The sequence below is a fragment of the Numenius arquata genome, chromosome 2 (genome assembly GCF_964106895.1).
Source record: "Numenius arquata chromosome 2, bNumArq3.hap1.1, whole genome shotgun sequence".
NCBI classification, from domain to species: Eukaryota; Metazoa; Chordata; class Aves; order Charadriiformes; family Scolopacidae; genus Numenius; species Numenius arquata.
Window position 1 is genome coordinate 77,791,846 of NC_133577.1, and position 14,516 is coordinate 77,806,361.

A 14,516-nucleotide genomic window follows, 5' to 3' on the forward strand; every position below is an offset into this window, starting at 1 on the left:
AACTAACTCCAGGCCCCACCGCTCGGTGTACCTGTGCCCAAAAAGGGAAAGGCTCCCTGCCTCCCTGCGTCACAGCCCAGCAAATGCAGGGCAAGGATCAGGAAGGCACATACTCGCCCTCAATTTTCCATTTCCAGAAACATGTCTAAGGGCAAAAGTTTGTGCGTGCTTCGGATAAATGATTACAAGGGGTTTGAGACACAAAGGGGAAAAAATAGTTTTGTTGCTCAGCAGAGTGTGACAGTCACGTGGCGGGCAGCGGGCACGAGCAGCAGCCCAGCTCCCGGGGCTCGCAAAGCCAAGGGCAAAGCAGCCCCGAGCTCTTCCAGGAAGAAATTCAGGCTAGAGGGGCTGAGGGGGCATGGGTAAGGATGCCAGCGGGAGCCAGCAGCCAGTACTAGCTCCACCTTTGGTTTCCTCAAATATCTTCAGAGCAGCTCCCTTCGACAGCTTTTTAAGGAGGCAGCACGGGGAGCTGGGAGGCATCCCTGGAGCAGGAGGGTGGTGGGGCTGGGGAAGCTGGGTCACACAGCTGTCTGGTACACATGGGGTGGGACAGGCATTTCAGCATCTTCCTTGGCACAGAGGACCCACCTCATCTCGTTTTCTTAAAAAGCAGCAGCTCCCTCCGACAGAAATTCTGATTAAAGCTGAGCAATGAGTGGTTAGAAAGAAAAGGGAAGCAAAACCAGACCTTCATCATCGCTGCTCATTCTCATACGCAGCCCCGAGCCCACTCTGCTGTGAGAAGTCACCTTGGATGAACATCCACTCTAGGGAGCACACGGCCCACACAAGCAGCCCAAGGCTTGTGCGCCATGCCAGATGCCTGCCCCAGGATAAACCCACACTGGTCCCCAAGCACCAAGGGGAGAGAAATGACCCCACAAACAGCACCCCCCTCTGCAGAAACCACTGCTTGCAAAGGCTTCATACACCCCATGCAATGACACCAGATAGATCCCAGTCTGGCATTGCCGCAGAAGCTGGGTATTTTAGGAACTCCGCTGGATTGACTGAAGGCCCCCCGAGACACAAAGCACCAAAGGCAAAGCGTCCAGCTCCCTCCTCTCCCCCTGGGGAGGAGAGCCAGTTCTCCCCCCTCCCAGGGAGCCGAATCACAGCAGGACCCGGGAAGGCCAGGCACACCTCCACTTTTTCCTACGCCGCTGCTATTCCTGGCAGTGCCAGAGGTCAGGCAGACAGCTGCCCACACCGCGTTGCACAAGCCTGGGCATCACCGGGCTATTCCGAACCCAGCAAAACCTCTGCTGAGGGCACCACAAACCAGAGACTCTGTCTGCGAGAGGAAGATGCCAAGCGCCAGTTCATCCAAAGGCAGGCAGAGAAGGCAGTCACATCCCTCCTCCCCCAGGAACAGGCATGGCAGAGGGGTTTTCTCCCCACCGAGCACATTACCACAACACAATAGGTTATTATATCATGCTTTTAATACAAACTTAAAAAAATCTGGAACAATAGAAACTGTACAGATTTGATCAACCTTTTTGTGTTTTTTTTTTTTTTGTTGTTTTTAACTAAATCTCTAGACACACCAATGTCCCGTTCCAAAATATTGCACAACATTCTGAATACAAAACTCTGATTGTATTCCTCCTTCGCTAAAGAAAAAAAAAAAAAAGAAAAAAATAATAAAAAGACAGCAACCCCCTGGTTCCCCCTCTCAGTAGCCCCCTTCTCAGAAAGAAACCCAAGCAGAGCACACACAGAAACCCTCTGCTCGGAGACATACAGACTTCTGTCCTCTTTCACTCCTTCTCTCCCACAAGGCAACTGTCGATTCACTCCTCGGAGAGGGGCGGAAGGAAAAGGAGGGAGGCTGAGTGGGGAGAAAGGAATCTTCACCTCTTCTTTTTTTTTTTAAAGTTTTTTTCCTGAAAAAATATTTTTCTCTCCTCTTTTTAAGAAAAAATCTTGAAAAGAAAAAAATTACAGTTTTTTTACGTTAGAAATATACATATATTATATATACCTCTTACATTTTACAAATGTAGCAAATTATTCAATACAAACGGACATCAACAAAAAGAACACAAACCCATAAAAAATAAAAGTTAAAAAAAAAATTTCTCTCTTCTCTTCCTAAGAAACCAGGTAAATTAGTGCAGGTTTTTAAAAAATAAAATTGAAGCTGAACGCCTACATCCAAGACTAGAAAAGACCCGAAATGGCCGTTAGTTTCCATTGCTGCCTGACGCTGGAGGAACGTTTCTGAAGCACGCTTTTTTCCTTTTAAGATACAAAGAGGTTGGTCCCTCCTCTTTTCCTCCTTCCACTCACACCACCAATTTTTAAAGCAGGTATAATACGTGTGGCAGGGCAAAGCGGCATCAAAGCTTCACACACATAAGCAGGTGGCTGGGGGTGGGGGGGGCATCCCCACCTCTCCCCTCCCTCCCTGTGCTGGAAGAGAGCACCCTGTCCCACAGCAGCGGCTCACAGGTGGCTTTGCCAGATGTAGGGACAGTTGGGGACAACTGGACTGGGTCCCAGGATCGCAGGTGGAGCGCCCCTCAGTCCAGTGTGGCAAGTGGGCTGGCACTCAGTAGCACATTCCCAGGGAGAAGGACAGGGGGGTGGCAGTGGTAACATCCCTAAGTTGGGGGGTTTAAAAAAAAATAGAAGAAAAAAGGGAAACCCAGCCGCTTGGCCATTCCTCAGCAACTTGCCCTAGTCTGGAAATCTGCAGGATTGAAGCCGTGGATGCCAGTTTGGGGGAAGGTAGCTGGGCTCCGTTCTCTTCATCCACCTACCGCATTGGTCATAGCTCAATGGCAAGCAGCCTGCTTGGGAACCCATGCTGGGCATGAGGTCAGGATTGTGCCTCCCCCAGTCCCCCAGCGAGGGGAAGGGTGCGCTGGAAACTCTCCTTAAAGAGCTTCGGGCAAGTGGTAGTCTCCCTGGGACAGACTCTGCAAAGGCTCATTGGCAACACAACTACAAGAGGGCCGGAGTGCCTTCACCTCAGCTCAAGGGAAGGGAGCAGGAAAAGTGCGAGTTCAAGCCCATCTCCCTTGAAACAGGGATGTCTTGAAAGAGCACGTTGGTTGGACAGATACAGGAGAAGTGGGTTTCAGAGGGTGCTCCAGAGACATCATTAAAAGAAAACCAAACCTCAAGTTTGGGAGGCAGCAAAAAGCTTATTTTTCATTTAAACTGAGAACTTCAAAGACTGGAGTCTCATCATCTCCACCTCTCTCCTCTTTGCACGCTTCCATACTCCCACGACAGCTTCCAAGGAGACCTCCTTCCCACCTAGAGAGCCTCCACCCTACCTGGGCAAGAAGCAGCCCTCCTTCAGCTTCCCGTGAAGGTGGGTTTTAGAGTCCCTGACACAGAAGCAACCTAGCTGAAAAGCCACTATCGCCCAACTGCAGTACATTGTCCTGGGGAAAGCTGCAGCGGCATTCCCAGATCCCAGCCCTGTGGCAGGGAGGCACTATACATTCAAATGTTGAGACGGCCACTTGCCTTCAGAGTGCCCGTCACCGCTCTGCTCTAAGCCTGCCACCGTCTGCCCTGACGTGATCTGGCTGGAACGATGAGTTGATGCTAGGTGCTTCCCTTCCACACCAGATCAGCCACCTCCTCCTGCTCCCCCAGAAGGGCCGGGGAGGGGATTTAACTCAGCTGTATACCTGGCTGAAAGCACAAACCCTTATGCTACTGCTCCAACAACATAGACCTTTCTCTTCCTCAAAAGTAGTGCTGCCTCTCTAACTGAAAAAGAAAGAATTCCCCTCTCCAAGGCAAGGAGACAAATTCACAGCAGCGAACAAAAACTCAGACCTCAGAGGCCACCCCAGGATGCTGGCCCCTGCTGCTGGGGAGAACCTCTGGGAAGCAGGGGCAGGATCCAAGTGGGGTTGCTTGGCTCAGCACCACCTCCCTCAACTGCAGGGACAGGTGGGTGGTGTTTCTACACCACAGGGTTGTCACTCGGACGGACCGGCCTGCCCCAAGAGGGCACAGAAAGGCCCCTTTGCTGACACACAGAAGGGGACAATAACCAGAGTCGCTCTCAGTTCAAAGCGCTGCCCTGTAGCCACAGCTGGAAGCGCAGATGAGGAAAGGAACAGGAAGAAGCCATTTCACAGTAATGCTCTGCCCTCCCTGTGACATGCTGGGAGACAGTCAAGAAGAGTCAGTGCTTTTCAGCAGACAGACAGAACAGCTGACACCAGCCTGGGCTGAAGCAACAACAGCACAACGCTCTATGCCCGTGGGCACAGTCGATGCTCTCCGTCTACATGCAGAGCCGTAACAGAAAAAGCAAGCTCACCCACCCATTTCTGGCTAGCATGCAACAAGTGTGTGTGTGTGTGTGTGTGTGTGTGTGTCCGCCGATACTGACTCATCCTCTCTCCATCCCTCCTCCAGCCAGGTGGTATGAAGGAGACATCCCTACACCCAGGTGGAAGGGCCCTGTGTCCAGCGCTGGGAGGGGGTGCAGGGCATCAGGAGCATTGTGACCTATGGTTGCACCAGTCCTGGGCTGGGGTGGGGGAAGGGGGAACACAAACCAAAAAAAAAAATATCCCAAGACTCATTTAAGGAGTAAAAAAAGTGAGTAGGAAAAAAGCACAGGGACTGAGTTAAAAAACAAGTCAGTGCTTCAGGAGCGTTGCCAGCACAGCGCAACAACACTGGGCTCTCTCTTTTCCCAAGAAGCTATATTTATAAGATTTGAATATTTTCTGTATATTTCTATTTTTCTTTTCTCTCCCTCTTTATTGTTTTGTTCTTGTCCCCCCCCTCCCGTCCCTCCCTCCCTCCCCACCCCAAAATACTCTCCTTCCTTGTGTTCAGTTGGCCAGGACGACAGGCTGGAACGACTGGCTGGGATACTGCATGGCATTCAGGTTGTAGCTAAGTCCTTCCACAAAGGGAGACTTCTCCAAAAAGAGGCTGTTGGTGCTGCCACCGAAGACCTGAGCCATATCAAAGGTACCACCTGTGCCGGTGTTGAACTGCGATGCTGGCGGGATGCTGCTGGCCTGGTTCTCACTGGCAACACCATCGAAGAAGAGACTGCTGGCTCCCGGCGACCCGCCGCTGTAAACGAACTCCTTGGCGTTGGGGGAGAGCTGCGACTGCGGGGCTTGGCTCCCAGCGCTCCCGACGAAGTTCAGAGAGTGCATAGACAGGGAGAGGCCCTTGTGCTTCAGCAGGTTGGTGGTGGGAGACCTGACCATCCTCGGCTGCTGCCCAGCCCCTGCTCCACTGCCCCCTCCTCCGGCTCCGCCACCCTTCTTCATCTTGGTAGAGCCGAACTTTGTGGCAGCAAAGGTGGCAGTGGTGAAAGTGATGGGCTGGGCAGAGCGAGGGATAAAGGTGGGGCTAGGCGACTGGCCGAAGGAGGGGGACGGAGAGTTGGACAGTGAGTTGTCCTGGCTGCCAATGGGGACAAACACCTGGGCGTCAGGGTTGAAGCTGCTCTTGATTTCTTTGTCCAGCTCCGCGGCGCTGCAGCCCTCGCTGTCATCCATGTAGAGGACCTTAACAGAGCCCTTCTCACCGATCTGGTAGGAAACCTCAAAAGGATCGATCCAGACACTCAGCTCTTCTGGCACATTGGCACGCACGTCCTCCACGGCCAGCCCGCTCCGCTTGGCTGCCAGCTCCACCACCGGATCCACTGTCTCCCCTATATGAACACAGCGATAGCCAGATCCCTTCAAAGGCTTCTCCGGGTACCAGTGACCCTCATATTTTTTCTTCAGCAGGCGCTCTAGCTCCTCACCAAACAGGTCTGCCCGCCTCCGAGGAAGCTTGTTGTACAGGTATGAGATGATGAAGTTAAGAGCAACTTTGATCTCCAGATGCATACTCCCTTCGCAGCAAGCAAGTCAGGGCAGTGTATTAAAAGAGACAGAATGACACACACATAGACAAGATTTGGCTCCAGAGAGACCTAGAGAAAAAGAGAAAAGGATGGATGAAGATGAGAGAACACAACAGCTCTCCACCTGTTGAGATAAACAGACGCTTTTTCATTAATGAAAGCAGAACGAGCAGTTTCCACAAGCACAGCAATGATGCTCTCTAGGAGAATCACCCCAGATCTACTGGCCCTCAAAACAGAGGTGATGGTAGGGAAGAGTCTCCCTACTCCTCTACGGAAGAAGCAAGGGTGTAGCTACTACCCGCACACAAGCACGTACATTATACTTACCTCACTGCCAAAACCCAGCAGGCCAACTGTCTGCTCCGGCAGAGCTATTTCAGCACATCTAACACGCCTCTCTCTGCCCTGGCACTCAGCTGCTTCCAGCATGGCTCACCTGCACCAGCCTCTCTCCAGAACATAAGTGCACCACCTGAACAGCCTCATGACTCGCTTAGCAGCTTGTGCGGAGACCCACTCACGCTCAGGAAGGCAGGGCCAGCCTCTCCTCCGGGAGACCGTGTGGTCATGCCGGGTGCCACGTCCTGCTGGACGAGAAGCAGCAAGGGAGGGTGCTGAGGCACCAGCTGCCAGCCCATGTTTACTACCCCTTGACTGGCAGCCACGTATCTTATTAAGTGTACCCAGTTGAGGTTCTGCCTAGTTACAAGCCTAAAATCCCAGTTTAATTCAGTTGGCAGGGAGAGGGGGGCAGGAAACATGCACAGGATCACAAAGCACACACACGCCAACAGTCTGTCCAATACAGTTCACATCGCTTATCCCTGGGCAGAGGAAAGATGAGCTCTGCCAGGATCAGGTACCTACTTCATAAAAACTGAAATTGCTTGCCAAAGACTGAAGTAATCCTCCTTCCCTCCCTCCCGAGGAAGCCTCTGAAATGGAGAGAGCCCACAAAAGCACAATGCAAAACCACAACACTCAACTCTCCCATTATACACAGATTTGCAAACAATGTTTGTCTGAGTACAAAAAAAAAACCCAGGTAGGTCAGCACCATGCTCTGTCACCCATCCAAAGAACATGAATCCCACAGATATTTTAAGAGGAAGTACACTTCCAGTAGCCTCCATGCCTCTCTAGGGGGAAGCAGAATATCCAGTTTTTAATTGGCAGCTTAGTCAGAGGCCACCTTGTCTTCAGCAGCCCTCACCTTGCTCAAACAGACACACCACATTCAACCGTCTTCCTAAAATGGGCTTTGGGGATGCTCTCACGCAGCACTCATGCCAACGTTTGTGACTTGTGCCAATTATTTGGGGGTGGGGATGGAGTACAAACATACAGTGTCAGCATTCCTCTGAAAAACTGGGAATCCCGGCAGCACAACCTGGTATCCACGCTGGCCTAGGTCAGGAGGAAGAAAAAACTGACCAGACTTGTTCGCTTGGTCTAGTTTAGCAGACAAAAAGGATTAAATAAATTTTAAAGAAACCCTCAAGTATTTTGAGATTTTGTAACAAAAAAATGGGGTGTGGATTCTATGCTTTTCTGTCCTGGTCTGAGCTCAGCGGGGCTTGGGTTTAGGGTGATAGTAACCAAAAACAGATCCCACACCTCAAGTCCGCCAACGAGTTCTGGAAGAAATCCCTTTCAGGTTTGACTCTGCAACAAGAAAAAACACAGAAACAGGGGGATGGAAAAGAAGGAAAGAAGTCTTGCCTTTAAAAGGTGCTTTAAGAAATTATTGTAGTGTAGCAACTTTGGGTAGGTCATCAAGACCTGACCAAGTTCAAGTAAGAATAGATCAACACCAAAGGAATAAGCAACCTGAGTTTTTTCAGAGAACAGCAAGGAGAAGCCATTTTCAGAAGGCAGGAGTCTTCCTACAGAGACAGAGCCCTTTCCAGAGAAAAGGCACATAGCAAACCACTGAAAGTGCACACCTAAATGTTCACAAGAGCTTATACAGCCCACACTACCTCAAGGGGGGATTACACGGAGCTCTCTTGTGCCTTTGGCTTTGAGGCATCTGAGGGAGAGGACAGTTTGGGATCTCAGCAAATTAAGCAGGAAGAGAAGAGCCAGTTTTGTAAGTCTTTTAATCTTGCGTGATAAATTCTAATCCAGATCCAAAATCTATTAAGAAATCAGAAATTAGAGATTGAGAAAGTAGCAGAGGCCAAAATTCGTTACCACCCTATTTGCAACACAAATGCCTCAGTATACTCTGAGGAGCCCACATCCTCATCAACCTTCTGCAGAAGACAGTGAGGAGATATAATTATAAATCATTGCCTCCTTTTTTAAGATGTACTCCCCCTTCCTAAAAGGGGAATACTCTGTACTTTGACTATGAAAAAGATGAGTTAATTAGTCTAATAATACCAACAGCTGCCAAGGTAGCTGATACTTGCAGAAGGCACAAAAAGTCAGATACCATTAACTCCTCAGGTTGTTGACAAGTTAAGATGTGCGCCAGTAGGACCCCCTCAATCTCTTTCTATGTAGTAAGAAAGAAAAAAAAAAAAGCCACACAAAACCAAACACCAAAACAACCCAGCTGAAGCAGCATGGCTTCAAGACAAGAAACAACTAAATATCAACCACAAAAGGTATTCTGACAAGTCTTCCAGGAAGAGAGGCTTGCCCACACTGACAAGATCTCCAAAGCAAAGGCGTGTTGTACTGTGGGCAGAACACAAAGGGCTGTTCCTCTGCTCCGCAGAGGGAAGGCGGGAGCCCCCCCATGCCCCTCCTCGATCAGCACACCGAGGCACTGAAGGAGAGAGAGAGAGGCCAAATAACCCCTTGCATCAGAGGAGAGCAAACACGGGAACCGTGCCCTCTCCTCCTGGCTGCGCAAACACGGCAGGTGACCTTGCGGAGTATGCCTCCGGCCTCCCGAGGGAGGTCTGACCGCCCCTCGGGAACCGGCTGGCTGCCGCCTGACTCCCACCAGCGGCCTTTCAAAGAGGGCGGCCACGACGGCCTGTGGTCCCAGGGCAGGCCACACCCGTCCGGAACACGGGCCCCCTTCACAGCACACACACATCCCCCGGCCGAATCCCACCCACGGGCGGCAGAGGGGCTCCTCTCACTAGAGGCGAGCCGCCCCACAGGGACCCACCCGAAGCAGGAGGCCAGCCTCCCCCTCCCCGGGAGAGCGGCCATTTCTGGTGACCCGGCCGGACGGCCTCGCCCCTTTCCCCCCAGCCCCGCCGCCGCGGGGCGCTCTGGGAGTTGAAGTCCTCGCCCTCCCCTCCCCTCCCCACGACCTACTTCGCCCCCGGACTACACCTCCCGTCGCGCCCCGCGGCCGGCCCGGCCCGGCGCTTCCCTCGGCGGGGCTGGGCCGCAAAATTTTCCACGGCACATGCGCCCTGGCGCTGCCCACGGCAGGGGGAACACGCCCCGCCGCCCGGCGCTGGGGACCGCCGGGCAGCCGCCCCCTTCTTCCCTTCCCCTCCCCTCCCTCTCGGCGGGGACGGGGAGGCGCGTCCCCACCCCCACAGCAGCCTATCCCCCTCTCCCCACGGCTGCGGGACGGAGGCCGAGGGGGCAACAAGCCCCGTGTCCTCACTCCCGTCTCCATCCCCCAGCGGGGCAAACGGGCTCGCAAAAACACGGTCCCTAAAAAAAGCCCTTCAACAGAGAGGCAGAAAGTCCCCGTCCCCCCTCCAAGGGCGAGCTCCCGGCACCAGCCTCCGGCAGGCCCCCGAGGCCTGGAGGATCGGGGTGGGGGTGAGTGGGTGCAGGCCCCCCCCAAATAATACTCCTCCCCCCCCCCCGAAAGTACCCAGGGCCCGACCTTCCCCCACAGCCGCATGACCCCCTCCCAGGGGCGGCCGTGCCCGCGAAGGGCACCTCGGCTGGGCTCCCCCCGCCTTCAAGGGGGCGACAGGGCCCCTCCGCCGGGAAGAGGGTCCGGCGGCGCCCAGCCCAGCCCCGGCAGCGCCTTTGTTGTCGCCGGGCTTCTCCCCCCCGCCTCCTGGAGCCGGCGAGGGCTGGATCCGCCGTGCGAGAAGGGAAACACCCCGGCGGCACCCCCAGACCTCCCCACCCCGGGCAGCACCCAGGGTGCCCGCCGACACCCCCGGGTCAGACCGGCACTTTTCGGGGCTGAGCCGCACCCCGTCCCCTCATCAGACCGGGAGAGGGGGGAAGGGGGGAAGAAAACGGTGAACCGGGGCATTGCAAAGCGTCAGCGACCCAATGACTTTCAACCCCACCCCACCCCCCCCGACACCCCATTAATATCCTCCCCCCCCGAGAGGCTACGGTCGCTCTACGGACGGATAAATTACCCCCGGGTGGGGAAAGGGGCGATCAGCCCCCTCAGGCCGAGCCCACAAAGGGGAGACAGGCCCCAAGAGAAGGGGGCGGGAGGGGAGCACCCCCGACCCCACTTACTTTGTCCTCGGCTCCAGGGCCAGCAGCTGTCGGGGGCCGTGGGCGCTGGCGGCGGAGCCCGGGTGGTGCGTGCGGGTCTCTGCCCCGTCCCGTCCCCTCCCTCGCCTTATCCCCGGTGGTGCGGTTCCTCCGCGGGGCGGGCCCGGGGTTGCGACGCGGGCCGGAGGTGGTGCGGGACGCCTGGAGGTGGTGGTGGTGGGTGCGGGTGCCGGTGCCCGTGTCGCCGTCGCCGTCGCCACCGCCTGCTGGTCGCCCCGCCGGCCCGGAGCCGCCCGCGCCCTGGCCCCAAGTGAGCCAACTCACGGCAAACTTTCACCCTTAGCAACCCCGCGCAGGGATCCGTGCTCCCGCCCAGCGTGATGCGGCAGCGGAGGGCGGGCCGGGACTAGTTCTCCCTCCCCTCGCCGCTTGCTGGGCCCCGCCGCCCGCAGCGACATGGGGACGGGGGGGGTTTAATTACCCTTTTTCTCCCTTTTTCCCCCTCCTCGCAGCGGGGGACGCTGCCAGCCGCGTGGCACCGGGGAGCGCTCCGACCCCGGGCGCTAGGGGCAGGAAGGGGCAGGGGCGTTAGCGGGGATGAGGATTGACCTGAGGATTTCCCCGAGGATTTCCCCAAGCGGCTTAGGCTGAGGCGATGGCGGGGGGCGCACAGCGAGGGGATCGAAGGGGAGCAGGGAGGGAAGGAACCGGCCGGCGTTTTCCTCCCCTCTGCGCACGGCAGGTGCTGAGCACAAGCAGGCCGGGAGGGGCTGGTGCTGTCGGGCCCCGGGGGATTCGGGTTCCCGAGAGGACAAACCCCCCTCCACAACCGGAGCGGGCAAGAGGATTTGGGGGTGAGGCGCTTAGAAGGGCGTGAGGAGAGGGGGGAACCCGTCGGGACAGCCCGGTCCGGTGACACTTCCTCAGGGGACAAGGGGGCGAGGCCGAGCGAGGCCTGCCGGTGCCACCCCAGGGAGGGTCCGGGTAGCCACAACCGACGGCCCTCCGCACCCCTCTCCCCGACGGACTATTTTGCTTCCACACGCATATGCACCTCCGCCTTCAGCGGTGGGCCGGACCGGCGGAGGCGAGGGAGCCGCAAGGTGCGCGAGCGGCGGCCGTGCTAAAAATAACTGCGGCGTGTTAGCAACAGCCTTCCCATTGGCTAGACGGGTCCGGCGGCGCTTCCGGATTGGTGCGCTGCCTCAGCCAGTGACCTAAAGGGGGTGTGCGCCGGTAGGCGGTTCCAGGCGCGGCGCGGGTGCTGCCGGGAGTTGTAGTCGCAGGGCGGCCGCGGCCCTCCCCGACATGGCCACCCCTGTACCGTACCGCGGGGCGTTCCGGGGGCTCCGGGAGAGCCGAGACGCAAGGCGGGGATGTCTTGGTGCTCTGGGAACGGACAGCCGTGGAGATCAGCGTCCCCGGGGTCACACATTGGACAGACACCACTTGCAAAGGGCTGTCTGTGGGTGAGGCAGGTCCTGATCCCAGCGATGCTCCCAACAAGCGGAAGGGACACCAAGAACGGCACTTCCAGGCTCTCCCAGATTTCCTCAGCGTTGGCACAAGCGGACCAGGGAGGCAGAACCCGTCTGGATGACCAAATCACTATGGCAGCCCCTGTTTCAGCAGGGGCAGCTTGCCTGGCCTGTGAAGTGCCCCATTTGTCTCGGTTCTGAAGAATGCCTAGGAAAAATCCCATCATGGAGTCACATTCCATCTTGGAATCGGATCTTCTCAGTAACACAGTTATGTTTGAATGTTTGATTCATTACCCATTTTCAGAAGGGACAACAACCACAGACGCATCCTGAGCTGCTCCGCGTCCCTCTGGTTCAATAATTCTCCATAGCAACCGTCTCCGAAGTGCAAAAATACTAAGTTCCTCTCTCATCCCATTTCCACAAAGATCCTTGGCATCTTCCTGGGTTTGGTTTGTCCTCCTCCTCTCAGGAACCCTTTACCACAGGTACTGCCTTTGCCTTTGAAGAGGCCTTCTTCTGAAGCCAGCCCGCAGCAACCCGTCAGTGCTCTCCTCCCCAGCCCCAGCACTACAGCATCCTCCTTGCTCATTTTCCCACTGATTTAAAAAAAAACAAAACAAAAAACAAACAAAACCCAATAACTTTTGAAGCTGTTGGGTTTGGTTTTTTTCTGCAGAGGAAGGGGGAGGAAGAAAAGGAGATTTATGAGAGCTATTATGAGCAGCCTTATTTTCATCACTCCAAATTTACAAGGAATTTAGTTACAAAAGAAAGCTCTTTTTTTTTTTTTCCTGATACTCCCTTGCTTTGCTGGAAACAAAATCGCACTTGTCAGCCAGGGATCGGGGAATTAAAACAACTGCGCTATTTTTAGCATCATGAAGGAAAAAAAAAAAAAAAAGGCAATTACATTTCTAAAATTCTATTGTTGTTTTAATTAGGTGTTACTAAGAGGGTGTTACAGGTTAGGCCTCTTTAAAATACTTGCGCCTTGACCATGCTCCTCTAATTATCGTGTGGCCCCGGTAACGCATGCAGGCAGAGGAATTCTGTCACAGTATCCGCTCACGCGTTCTCGGCCATTTGGCTATTACGTCAAAGCAAAGCTACGGAATCACGTGCGGGCGGGGGGAGGGAAGGAATCGCCAAGCCACCGCCGGGACAGAGCTCGTTTGGCTGGGTTATTTAACACCAAGGAAGGGCAGTCGGGTTATAATCGGGCGTAATTAACACCCCCATACCCTGAATCCTCTTTACATTCAAGTCACGTGATGACCTCAAGGAAATGAAAAATTCTTTCTGCTATTGAAATAGGCAAACAACATCTCCAGCTGATCCCCGTAATGAGAAAATAACAGCTCCTGTGTGCAGATAAGGTTTCAAAAGCAGGATTTTGTCCATGCGACTCCTGCAGGGAAAGCTCACAGGCCGACTCAAGGCCTTTGCCTACTTTTGGGTTTTGGTTTTTGTTGTTTTGGTTTTTTTTTTTTTTTTAAAGAAAGGTAATGCTTCAGGCTCAAGGGCTTTGTCAAGACAAGGTGTAAGATGATTCAAAGGAGCGGAGCTATTTGCTGAGCTTGGCTGCGGGTTGTGACGCTGGGGCTGGTAGTTGCTCTGACGAGGTGTGTTACAGGGAACACCTATATTTCAGAACGCAGCGATGCCTTGTTAGTACTGGCAACAAAGAGGCCAATTACTTAACAGGCCAAGAGGTTCCATGTTTCTTCCCCCCGCCCCCGTGTAAATATTTGAAATAAAATTCTTTTTTTACTGATTCCGTAACATCCTTTTGATTTAAAAAAAGGGGAAAAAGGAAACAAAGAGGTAACCCTACCTAGAAAAGTAATGGCAGGAAGACACATTTAGCTCCATGCAATTAAGATTTGCAGCCAACACCACAGGGGTTCAGCTGCCGCAGAGACATAGCCCTCCCTCCCTTCCTTCCTCCCACCCTTCCTTGCAGTTGTCAAGCAAGTGCTTCACAGCTGGCAGCCAGGGAGCCCCTGAATCAGGCTACTTCAGGCTCCAAGGTCTGATGAAGCCCTTCCAGAGCTTGGCAGGCAGACAGTAGTGGGACAGTCTGGTCTCATTCCCCCCCTGCAGGGAAGCTCGCCCTTTTAGCATGTGCTCCAGTCTCCAGCGCTGCCAGGAAATCTCCTTCTACTGGACAAGTACTTTAAAAAAAAAAAAAAAATCTATTTAGGCAAGAAATATTGCAGATCTCTAGGGGCCCTGCCTGGGTTTCATTTGCTGGCCAACAGAAACCATTACCATGCAGGCAAGGCTGGGTTTTTCTGGGCTGCCCAACTGTATCCATTACCCTTGTCTGAATTAGCAGCTTTAGGGCAATGTCCCGTCCGTGCTCCGAAAGTACCAGAAAGGCAACGGCGCTGAACTGATCCGAGCACCAGCAGCATTTGGCGTCCTCCCCAGAGCTGTCTGAGCAAACAAGGCAAAGGGGAAAAAGCCTGTCCCTCCCTCTCTCCACCTGCCCAGTGACTCAGAACAACTAGAAATGGCAGCTTAACTCTCGTTGCTGCCAGAGCGCGCGGTCCAACATACCCGGCAGTCAGAGTGAGGGCATCCGGAGTGCCAAGAAAGTAAGTACACTCAGCCATTTTTGGGGGTGGGGGAAGGGATGGGGACACTTGTGTCTCTATAGCAACCCCTGCCAGGCTGATATCGCTCAATGATCGGGAATGAGGGCTGCTCTAAAATTAGATCTTCTAGGGGGTCCCTGCTCCAGGGGCAGTAACTCCGAGACAAAAGAA

At 54.4% G+C, this 14,516-nt stretch overlaps 1 protein-coding gene across 1 annotated transcript; it reads right to left on the reverse strand.

Moving 5' to 3' along the window:
- Positions 1 to 4,826: 4,826 nt before the first annotated feature.
- TOB2 (transducer of ERBB2, 2) lies at positions 4,827 to 5,849 on the reverse strand. Its single transcript, XM_074168122.1, has one exon. It carries the CDS (start codon positions 5,847 to 5,849, stop codon positions 4,827 to 4,829), a length of 1,023 nt encoding a protein of 340 aa, XP_074024223.1.
- Between the last annotated feature and the right edge of the window lie 8,667 nt (positions 5,850 to 14,516).